At 50.4% G+C, this 11883-nt stretch overlaps 1 protein-coding gene across 1 annotated transcript in view; it reads left to right on the forward strand.

The window, feature by feature from the left end:
- Positions 1–11868: 11868 nt before the first annotated feature.
- The window catches only part of POU2AF1 (POU class 2 homeobox associating factor 1), a gene marked incomplete at both ends in the record, with an annotated part of 76856 nt that continues 76841 nt past the window's right edge, over positions 11869–11883 (forward strand). The window contains one exon of the mRNA XM_080930596.1: positions 11869–11883. This exon is cut by the window's right edge and continues 142 nt beyond it. Within this exon, the coding sequence (XP_080786722.1) occupies positions 11869–11883 (15 nt within the window).

Genomic DNA, 11883 nt, shown 5'->3' on the forward strand with positions numbered 1-11883 from the left:
GTAACCCAAAAGCCTGGGTCTTTTTGGTGTGTGTGTGTGTGTGTGTGTGTGTGTGTGTGTGTGTGTGTGTGTGTGTGACACCACAGGGAAATGGAAGCTTCTAGAAAGAGTAAGATGTGAGATAAACTCCAGGAAGATGCCATTCCTACTTCCTCTTCCCCCCTCCCCTGACCCCTCACATTAGGGTCAGAGGGAAGAGGTGGGACAGTAGGGAGTCTCTTCCTGAGTTTATAGATGGGGAGGGAAAACTGCTCCAGGAATAATAGAAGGGGGTGGAGGGCTTAGGGGATTCTGGACTTGGGCCCAACTGTTGCCAACTAGCTGGAGAACCCTTGTTGAGCAAGCTACTCAACTCCCTGACTGTCAAGATCCCATGTAAGATGGGTATCTTGCTGGCTACGTGTCTGGAAACCTTAGGAGATAACAAGACTGTACACTTTGTAAACCTTAAGTATCGGACTCAGAGGGGTTAGTAGGAGAACAGAGGAAGGCAGCCTAAGGGCACTCAGAGTTTACTCCTGAGCTTGTCCCTTATTTTGGCCACACATATGCAAGGCCAGCAGAGCTGAGACACCCTGTTCTGTGCTGTGAGGAGCTGAAACATGGGAGCCATTCTGGGGTCGGGATTTCAGGGCCCAAAGCAACACATACCTATATGGCCACCACTGGCTTCAATGTCGCGAGCTGCTGCCAACTGTCTCTCCAGCCTCAGAGCCTGCTGGAGGAGGTGGTGCAAACTCAAGGCTAGAGCTTGTCTCATGCCCTTTATGGCAGACTCCAGCAGTCCCTGTGCCCTGGATCCTGCAGTCTCCCGCCATTGCTGGAGCATCCTAATCACTTGCCTCTGGGCCACCAAGACATTGGCATCCAGCAGAGCCTGCAACCCCCCTGCATGGGCTGATATCTGGCCTGCCTGTTGGGATGCTCCCAGGAGCCGGACAGTCTTCCCACTCAGTGGCTCCGTAATGCTGTCGCCAGGCATCAGGAGGCTCCCTGTAGCATCTCGAAGCCCTCCTACTGCAAGCACCTGGCCTGGAAGCAAAACACCCAGAGGGTTAGGTGGGAATGAGGCCCGGGGTGGTATAAATGAGCAGGGCAAAGGGAAGAAGGGAGGCAGGGCCAGGCCACAGCAGCACCAAGGACAAGAAAAATGGGAGGACGTGGAAGTGACATCAGAAGCCCTCTTGGGTTTACTTCTGTAAAATTACCTTGGGGGTACAGCGATAGAGGTGGGGGGAGGAGAGGCAAACTTGGAAGAAGAGGGAAGGTTGGGAGCAGAGGCAGAGGGGAAAGAGAGGATAGGTTATCTTTTCCAGCCTGACCAGAGCATGAGGAAGGAAGCAATGAAGAAATTGGGCAGCTAGGCCGGACAGGAGCAACAGGGTGAAAGGCACTGACAGTTTCCAGGAGACCTGTGTGTTCGTCCAGCCCAACGCCTAGGATTGGCACGATGCCTCCAGTGACTGGATCCTTCATGGGCCCCCCCAGCTCCAGAGGGGCCAACGTCTTGGTGAGAGGATTGCAGTAGGTCCCCCCGAGAGTGAGCCACTCCCTGGTTTGGGGGTGCAGAGTCACAGCAAGCACAGGCACCTCAATGCCTGTGATGGGGTCAGACATGAGAGCCCCCAGCTGTGATGTTCTTCTTGGCTGTAGGACGGGCAGGTGAGAGTCTGAAGGACAACCTGTGACGGGACTCGTTGGGTAGGGCACGTAGGGGAGAACGGTGACCTCTGATGTTCGGACATCACCTGGATGGGGAGACAGGGAGGTGTTAGCAATGCCCCTTTTTGTAGATCATGGAAGAGAACAGCCGTGGAACCTGCTCTTGTTCATTGAACAGCTCTCTCTCTCTCTCTCTCTCTCTCTCTCTCTCTCTCTCTCTCCACCTCCCTTTCTCTCCCTCCCCCTCTCTCTCTTCTTCTCTTCCTCCCTCCCTCTCTCTTCCTCCCTCCCTCTCTCTCCCCCTCTCCCTTTCCCTCTCTCCCTCTGTCTTACTCTCCCTCTCTCCCTCCCTCCCTCTTTCCTCTCCTGCCCCTCCCTTTCCTTCTCCATCCCTTCTCTCTCCCTCCTTCCCCCTTCCTCCCTCTCTCTTCCTCTCTCCCTCTCTTTCCCTCTCTCTCCTTCTCTCTCTCCCCCTCTCTCCATTCTTTTCCCTCCCTCCCCCTCCCTCCCTCTTTCTCCCCTCCTCCTCCTCCTCCTCCTCCTCTTCCTTTCTCCTCCCCCTCTCCCCTCTCTTTCTCTTTCTCCTCCTTTTTCTCTTCTTCCTCCTCTTCCTCTTTTCTTTTTGACAGAGCCTCTCTGTGTAGCTTCTCTGGCACTGAACTCACGATGTAGACCAGGCTGGCTTCAAGTTCACAAGAGGCCCACCTGCTTCTGTCACCCAAATCCAGTGGAAGTAGTAGGTGAGGCGAAGGAGGAGGTGTTACTAGTTTGCTGGTCAACAATACCCCTGACCAAGGACAGAACTATGATGCCTGTGTGCTCATTCTTGAGCTCCTCAGGGAGCACTGTCTTATCCCGGAAACCCAAAATAAAGTTGGGGCTGGTTAGTGGGTCAGGGTCTTACCAGCATTAGAGTCAGTAATGGGTATCAGTGCTGAGCTCAGCAGGTCGTATCCCAGGTGTCCAGTCTCAGGCAGCACACGCCCAGTGTCAGGGTGAATAAAGTAGCCAGGGGGTACAGGTCCTATGTGGCCACTTGTTGGGAGTATCATCATACAGTTGGGTCCAGGGACCATCAACTTGGTGACAGGATTCACAATGATGTCATCAATACCCTTTTGAGGACCTGCTGAGGCTGCAGGAAACAAAGGCTGACTGAGGTGGTGACTGGGAAGAGTCTTGGTTGGTGGCTTCTAGGAAGAAGTTAGCAGGACTTCACCCCAACCTCACAAGGATGATGCTCCCCAGGACATATATATATATATATATATAGAGAGAGAGAGAGAGAGAGAGAGAGAGAGAAGATAGAGATAAGATAGAGATATATTTTGAGTTGAGCACCATTTCAATATTCTCAGATTGCAGGCTGGGTAAGGTCTTTTGGTGAAAAGTTTGTGGGTACTGAGATGGGGCTTTGAACTTTTAGACCTCACTATGCTTTTAAGGGATATCCTTTCAAGGCAAGCCCAACATTTTCCAAACCTGACTGTTCGCATTTATCTGACAGGCCTTTTCTTTCAAGAAGTGTCACATGGTCTGCAAAGCTGTCATTTGTGATGGTTTCCTTCCTCACTCTCCCTACTTCTGAGCTTCCCTCTTCTTTTGTGTGGAACCACTGAGCAGGACTCCCCCTCCCATTCCCAGGGTTTCCCACTTGCTTTGCAGCCCCCTCCACTTCTGCCTCTGCAGGTGTTTTAGGGGTAGAACTTGGGGTTTTGAGGTCCCTATCATCCTGAATTCAGGGATTTAGTTTCAACATAGGGACTGTTTCCCCACAGATCCTAGATGAGACCAAGCAGCGTTTACCTGCCTGTAGCAACTCCGCCCCTGTGCCAGTGTCCAGGAAGCCCCAAGCCTTCAAGAGGTGGCCTTCTTGCAGCATGACCTGGGACAAGTGGCCCAGCAGAGTGTCCAGCTGAGAAATCACCCTGCAGAGACACAGGATATGGCTGCCCAGAGTTCGGACACAACGAGAGACGGACAGGACACTTAATGTAGCTACTTCTAGGACTCTGTGACGCCATATCCCCCCCCCCCGATTTGCATTCCGTACTCTGACTCAGGTTAAGCAGATACATACTCTTCAGGGCTTTGCCCAAGCTGGGGAGACTTCTCTGGGTTAGAGCGTGCAGATGCCTCCAGCAGCCACTGAGCTTCCATCAACGCTGAGCAGAAAGAGGCCCACTGGTCCTGCCGGGCGCAGAGGTCTTGGTGAAGGAGCTCCAGTTGGCGAGCAAGGCTTGCTGTGTATTCACCCGCCAGACTTCGCCTCTGCCTAGACTCTTCCTCTGCAGCCATGGTCACCGCCTCAGCAGCCTGGGTCAAACACACATTGCCCTGTTTACCTGTAGGGGGTCCAACCACCAGGGACATCAACTTTGGGCGGCGGCGGGCGCGGGGGGGGGGTGGTCCAGCTTCCAACTTCAGAGTGCTCAAGGCAGGAGTAAGGGTGCGGGAGGTGGGGGTGGGGGTGCTGGGGGACTGAGGGCACAGAGGCTGGGTGAAAAGGTGCGAATTCAAAGTCCAACCTCTTGTTGTTTTCTCTGGATTAGAATCTGGTCAGTGGAGGTGCAAAACTGAGCACCCCACAGCTTCCGGAGGGAACTGGCTTCCTTCATTAGTTTGAGGTAGAGGACCTTGAGCTGAAAGAGGGGATAGAGTTAGTCCTGAACACCATCCTAGAGCCACCAGCTTCTTACTGTAAGGTTAGAGCGCTCTCTGCTGCCAAGATCCGGAGAGACGCCAGAGAACGGGCCTCCAAAGAAGGGAGGAATGGATCAAACTGGCAAGAATAAAGTTCTCCCCTCAAGACCGCAAGTCAGATACTTAGATTTGTAGTGTACAGACTTATTTCCAATGTCTGTCGCTGAAGACCAGGGATAGGAATCTAAGAAAAGGCCCCTGATTTGGCCTTGATATGTTCCCTTCCTTATTTTAAGCTACCCATTTCCTAGTATCAGTCCTAAGTAACCTGAAGTTTTCTATCTTCCCCACTTTCTTTTGCCCTGGATTTCTTAATTTCTCTGTGTGCCATTCACTTCCCCCAGTATATCTATTTCTAGCCCTGCTTGTCTCTGCCTCCCTTGAGGGGAAGCACCTTTTGGGGGTCTCCAGTTACCTCCTTGTTGGTTTGGCTGAGACTGGCCGTCACTGTCAGAGACTGCCGATGCAGGATCCCAAAGAAGGCCTCTGTGTCAAACCATTCTAGGTCTACCTGGTCCTCCCAGGTCCCACCTGTGGGGAAGGCGGAGCGGAGACTGAAGTATGGTCAACTTCCCCAAATGCAGATTTAGACACACCTTCAATGTTTCTTCCAGGTTCTCAGCTGATTCAGTCTGTCTACTGAAGGCATGATCCTTGTATGAACCACAGGTGTTTCTGAGGAACTTGACAGAAATGTAGAATGCTGTGCCTGACCCCCGCCCCACCCCTGTGGAGTCAGAAGACCAGACCTCCTTCCCCATTGCTGGGGAGCCTCAGCAGGGGTGAACAATGTGCTTTGCAATGTATTTCTCTGGATGGTAGAACAAAATGACTTGTAAGAATATAACACACCCTCCATGCTGACAGTGAAGGTGGCCTACTGAGAACAGAGACAATGGAAGCAGCCTGGGGCCAACTAGCCTTCTCTCCAAGAAAAGACCCACTCAGCGATCTTACACCCACATTTGCATATCTTATAAAGGCTATAAACTGTAATGCTGCCACAGGCTTGGTGGATAGACATTAGATTCCTTCCCTGATTGGGCCGACCTAAAAATCAATCAATTTCTTTCACCAATCTCTGTTTCCTAATTTCTTTGGGAATCCACAGAATTTAGGGTGGTTGGTTCTGGATCTGCATGTCAATCAACAGTGGCCTTCCCCATTTCTCAATTCGAGTACTTTGCCCATGGTTGTATTACATTTTCCTTGACAAATTTGTGCTCATATGTCTCTTTCCAACTCTACACTGTTCCTAGTGCCTAGCAACATCTGTAGATAGTAGCCACTGAATACGCGCTCTTCGAGAAAACAAGTGAATGAATGATGGTAGAAACAGGGCAAAGAGTAGCCCAGGAAGGTGAAACGCAACAGAAGCTTGCCACTTGGACCTGGGGATCAGCCCTTGGAACCTATCCCAGCTTGTCACTCACCATGACTCCCGTCAACTGTGAGGACCTTACAGTCTCGGGGGGATTGGCCTCTCCTCATCAATGTCATCCCGGTCCTTGGAGAGGTATAGACGTCAAGGTTATATCCCTGCTGGTGAGTCCTGAAGATGGGGTGTGGAGCAGCCTTCCGAGCCCAGCTGAGGCTCTTACACTGAATCTACGGGGCACAGCATGGAGGGGGGCAGGAAGGAAGGAGCTGAGAGGTCTGGGATATGGCTTGGAGGCATCTCATCTGCTTTCACCCCCATGAAAGTCCCCGTTCTCTGTCGCTGCTTCTTCAACCCTTCCCTACCCTTACATGATTGCGTATCACAGGCTAAAAGTCTTCTCGGAAGTTCTTGCTTGCTCAAAATTCTCATCTGCTGCCTAGAAAACTGTAAAAACCTTTCTTAGTCACTTTAGCCACAATAGAGCTAGAAAGATGCATTGTTTTAGCCATCTCTTTGACCACAGAGCCCAAACTCCAGCCACAGGACTCACACTTGGTCCCCAGATCGATCCAACAACTGGTGTTTTGTATCTTTGGAACGCTGCTGCTAATGCTGTAATCTCTTGATATCCACAGGGACCGGTTCCAGGACTCCCTGAGGGTACCCAAACCACAGATGCTTAAGTCTCTGATACTAAATGGTATATTATTTGTTTGTAACTCATACACACCCTGTGCTGTATTTTAGGTCATCTCTATTTATGTATATTATTTAATGCAATGCAAATACTTTGCAAACAGTTGCCCTGTTATATTGTTTAGAAAATAATGGTGAGAAAAAGTCTGTGCTCATTCAGTATAAGTGCAATTCATTTCTGTTTTAAGTGTGTGTGTGTGTGTGTGTGTGTGTGTGAATACATGTACATGTATGTGTATGCATGTGGAGACCTTAGTCAACTCCACATGCCTTTCCTCAGTTGCCATCTACCTTGATTTATGAGACTAGGTCTTTAACTGGGACTTGGGGCTTGCTGACTTGGTTAGGCACGCTGGCCAACAAGCCTCAGGGATATATTCATCCTCACCTCCCCAAAGCTGGTGTTACAAGCATGTAATACTGTGCTCAATTTTACGAGTGCTGTTCTTCATAAATTCATATGAAAATTTACATCAAGTTCAAGTCTTCATGCTTGCAAGGCAAACACACTTAACCTACTAAACTATCTCTCCAGCCCTTCCTGAATGAAAGTTGATTGGATTTATAAGGTATTTTTTTTTTCTCTCGACTTACTAACCCCCTTATTAGTATAGGCACCATGGTCTTCTGTGTCTATTTCAGGGATCATCTAAAAAGTTTATCCTGACCTCTCAGAGAATGGTCAATCAACCCTGTCTTTGTGTGGCCATGGGCCTGTGTATAATGCTTTACTACAGATCTGTCATATTTCGTTCTTGCATGTGTTCTTTCTTCTGTTAGGCATGGCACTGGTGGCCTGAGGTCTCTGATCATTTCTTCCATCTCGGTCTTAGCAGCTGTAGTGCCTCCTACAAGCAGGACTGGAAGGAAAGGGCTGGCAAGATACTACTTGTAAGCTTTACTCACCAACAGAAGCAGGCAGAGCCCTAGAAGAAACAGCATCTCCCCTAGGATTCCTGGCCAGTGAGGCTTCTTCACAGGCTTGGGGATCTTGGCAATGCCAGTCTGGATAAGATTCCTGGGTGTTGTCAAGGCAAAGGGCCCATCCACAAAGCACCGGCCCCCACGTGGGAGAGTGCGGAGGTACTAGGTAGAAAGAAGTCTATTCAGCCTTTGTGCCACCATTTGCCAGAGACTGGTGGGAGGCAGAGAGGCAACCCAGGCATGTCTATATTATCTAGTTAACCATTCAGCCTTGGGGGCTGGTGAGCAGAAGTTGGGTTTTCCTGGGAAATCCATTCTTATCAGATGACCCTCCACATAGATGGAGATGGCTGCATGCTCTGGGACCTGGTCCACAAGACTCTTAGAAGGTCTCTGTCTCACAGGATGAGGTACTAAATCACGTGTGTGACACAGCCAAGGTACCCAGAAGCACGACAGCGATAGCGTGTAGTTCCTAGGGATAGGTTACTATGTAGACTGGCTTAGGGTGTTCAAGGATGAAAGATGGGTGGGCAGGGCAGAGCAAATGGAAGGTTGTGCGAGATGAGCAAAGGTCCTAAGCCAGGCAGTGTACTACGCTCACACACACACGGAGCATCTGTTCTCATTGATCGGTCCTTCTGACATATCATATGTTGGGCTACTATGATGGGGAACCTCGGTGAACCCCAGACCATCTCTTAGGATTATAAGGGTCTGAACGTTTGATGGTGCCAGACAGCCCTCTCTGTTATTGTTATTGTTTGCTTTGTTTCGTTGAGGGGAAATGGTGGACGAGGTCTTAAACAAGACAGGCTGCCACAGACTAACCATCTTCCGATGCCGGTTGCTGTTTAGATGGAAGACATAGACTCCGGGTAGCTGGAACTGCTGCAGGAAGAGACGGGGGGTTTGCTCAGAGAGCTGTGACTCCTCAGCCAGGGCCCGGAAGCGCCCCCAGTCAAACTGTTGCACTGTATTGTAGAAGTGGCCCCTGGGAACAGATAGAGTGGAGCTTGTTACCTTTTGCAGGTAGTGCCAGATGTATGTCCTTCATGGTATAGGGCTGTGATTCCGGATACTCACAGGTCATATTCTGGGTAGTGCTCACGGGTCACCAGGAAACCCAGTGTATCATTGGTTTGGAGGCAGACTATAGGGTTCTGGATACCCAGCATGTCTCCAGAGTATGTGGAATTGAGACCCAGTGGCCAAGGGTAGGTCTGATATTCATCTGTTAAGTTCCCTAGGAAGGATTCGGAGCATGAGACACAGCAGCTACTTTCAGATGACCCTGAACTTTTCAGATGATCCTGGGATGGGGCAAGGAGGGGGAGGAGAGCCTACGGTGAGGTTAAGAGACTCACCTGGCCCCTGGTCTGAATGCCTGGGATCCATGAGAGGCAGGCCCAGTGTGTGCAGAAGCTCAGGGCCTGGTCTGGTCAGACCCTGGAAGCCATGTTCTAGGCCAAGACAGAAAGCTTTGACTCTGTGGGCACTGGGGTGGGTCTTTCCTACTACGAAAGCCAGGAAGCCCTGATTTGTATACATTATAAGAGTCTACTCTCTAAAACATGGGGGTACCAAAGTTCATTTGTAGTTCTCAGGGAGACCTTAAATTGGTGTTACCCACCACTCCCCAACTTCTGCAAGAGGGCAGAGTATGCAAATATGCAAGATATTAGTTTTACACATATGTGGTCCTGAGTCATGGTGTTCCAGTGGTCTCTACCCACTGAGCTCTCTTACCATTCACCTTGATCACATACAGAGGCACAGACTTTGTCACTTGGTCCATGTTGCAGGGATGACCCACAGCACGTGGTGAGGAAGGCTTGTCCAAGAGGTAAAAATCCTAGGAACGAGGATGTGAGGGTTTGAGTTAGGGAGTATCGGCTCTTTCCTGAAGATGCCAAGAGGGCCACAGTTGGTAGGAAGGTGTGGAGGGTCTCTTGGACAGCCTGGAGTGTTGGAGGGGAGGTGGTGTTACAGTTGATCCAAGCTCTCCTTGATCAGAAACAGCCTTGGATCATGTTCTCCCAGACATTATCTCCTCAGCACACACAAGGTCGGCTGCATCTTTAATGAGAGTAAGAGAGAAAATGCAACTGCCCAAAGGGCCTTTCCTCTTGTTTTTGGGACCTTGTATATAGGGCAGGCTGCAAGATGATGTGAGTCGGAACAGTGGCCTCTGGGCACATTCATGCACAGTCACCCCACACAGTCTATCTTCGAGGGCAGTCAGCCACACTATGACTTAATGTAGGCTTGGTCTTCAGGACACCCTACCTTTCCAGTGCCTTCAGTGATGGAGATCTGTGGGATTCCCCGAGCACAGCTGAGCTGCAGGATGTGTCTCTGTTCTCTTGAGCAGAGGGGTCCACACATTTCACTCGACTGTTGTCCCCAGCACAAGCAGAGCCCCAGGTTTGGGTCATAGCCATTAGCATCTCCCGGTGTGGGACACACCTGAGCAAAGATTCTGAATTCTTAGAGATATTTCCCTGGAGGAGGAGTCCTTACTAGTCTTCAGTTTTTTTAATAGGAACTACGTCAGACTGCAGAGTACAGCCTTCTGTATTTCGGGGAGGGCATGGGTAGAACAACCCAGACTGGGCTCAGAATAGCACAAGGAGGTGCGGGAGGAAAGGGTGTGTTGTGGATTTGGTCTAATGTTGCTTATAGTATGTTCATTTGGCCCCCCAAATCACAGGAGAATTCACACATCTGCATTTAAGACACTGAGCAACCCTGCCCCCAGTTCATTTTCATTGGTAAAGTTGCCAGTGGCTAGTGGCTGGGCAGAGAGACAGAAGTGGGACTTTAGGATTCCCAGGCGAGGGACTGAGGAAGGAGCAGGAAGGGAGATAGCAGCCATGCTGGGAAAGGAGTAGAAGCCATGCCTGAGGTGTGCCGGACAGAGAACAAAGCCACCAGGTAGGTGCTGGGGAACCAGGGCAGCCAAGATGGAATATGGGTTTCAGTAAGTAATAACTCAGGAATATCGGAGAGAAGCATGTTAGCCATGGGGAGGTTTGGAAGTGGCCCAACCATTAAGCTGTTTAAGGCATCTTAAAACATAAGGGTCTGTGTGTGTGTGTGTGTGTGTGTGCGTGTGTGTGTATGTGTGTGTGTGTGTCTTTCATTTCAGAACATTGAAGCAGGTAGAGAGGAGCACCACCGCCTCCTCCTCCTCCTCCATCACCACCAGGGTTGATTTGAGCAGCGAGATTTGGGTCCAGCAACCAGGGTGTAATATATGAGCATCCTCCTACCTCCTGGGCACAGTGGTCACTCCATTGTTCTTTGGTCAGACACATCCCCTCCTGGTTCCACGTGGCTCCACCTTTGCAGTTGTTATGTTCCCTCTGGACACAGCCCACTGGTCCACCAATGTCTTCATAGCCAGGGAGGCAAGGGCACTGACCATCACTGGGCTGCAAGTAAGCATGTGTGGGAGGAGTGCCATCTCAGGTTGACTGGTTAATAGTGATGGACCACTCACGACCCTTTGGGTTTGAACATTTCTGAGATGAGCCACAAGAGAGGGCAAGGGAGGTGAAGCAGATAGACACAGGTTGGAGTGATTTGGGGCATGGTTACTAGTACGCATCATTGTAGATAAGAAGACAGGAGAGTTCCAGTAATGGAAAGGCTTACAAGCACATTTGCTGGCTTACAGGAAAAATTCAGGGTGGAAGAGCTTGACTGAAGCTGTGTTTTGAGTGATCATGGTCGATAATGACATTTTCTACCAGGAAGGGAACTATTATAGCAAATTAACCAGTTACCCAACTAAACCAATCCCACAGAGCAACCAGCTACATTTGGATTTCAGATGTATAATGACTACTTTTTCTTAGTCTCCTGAGACACTAAAACACTATCCAGTATTTATCTGAAATGCACGTTTAACTCTGTACCTATGACCTTACTCCCAAGTCCTTTGGAAACCCAAACCTACATCAGTCAGGTGACACCTGAGCTAAACTTGTCTGGGAACCGAAACAACCCTGGAAAGGCAGCCTGCCCCTGGGTCCCACTGCTGGACGACATACCTGGAATACCCGTCCAGGTCTCTGACAGACACAGGTGTCCTTGCCCTCCTCTGGCTGGATGGCCTCAGAGCCACATGGGAAACAAGCATTCTGGCCATGCCAGGGGTTGAAGAACTCTGAAGGGCAGAGCTGGCAGGTGGGGGTAGTGTGAGGACCCATTCCAGAGAAGAAAGTTCCAGGGGGGCAAGGAGCAGGTGTCGACATAGAACAGGGCCTACCTGGGGGTGACAGGAAGGGTTAACACCCAAGAACTATTTGTCCCTGTGATTACCCAGAGCCCCTCTTCCCCAAGATATCTTGCAGAGTCATCATCAGCTGTCCCCTCTCCTCAATTTTACTCCCAAACTCCCTTGTACAAATTTAATTTAAGCCTCTACCCTCTGGGCATCCTGGTGGATCCAGCTCTCCTTTAGCACAGGCGACCTCACCCCGGCAGGCCCGAGGATGCTCTACGACCAG

This window comes from Micromys minutus, assembly GCF_963924665.1.
Source record: "Micromys minutus genome assembly, chromosome: 16".
Classification (NCBI taxonomy): Eukaryota; Metazoa; Chordata; class Mammalia; order Rodentia; family Muridae; genus Micromys; species Micromys minutus.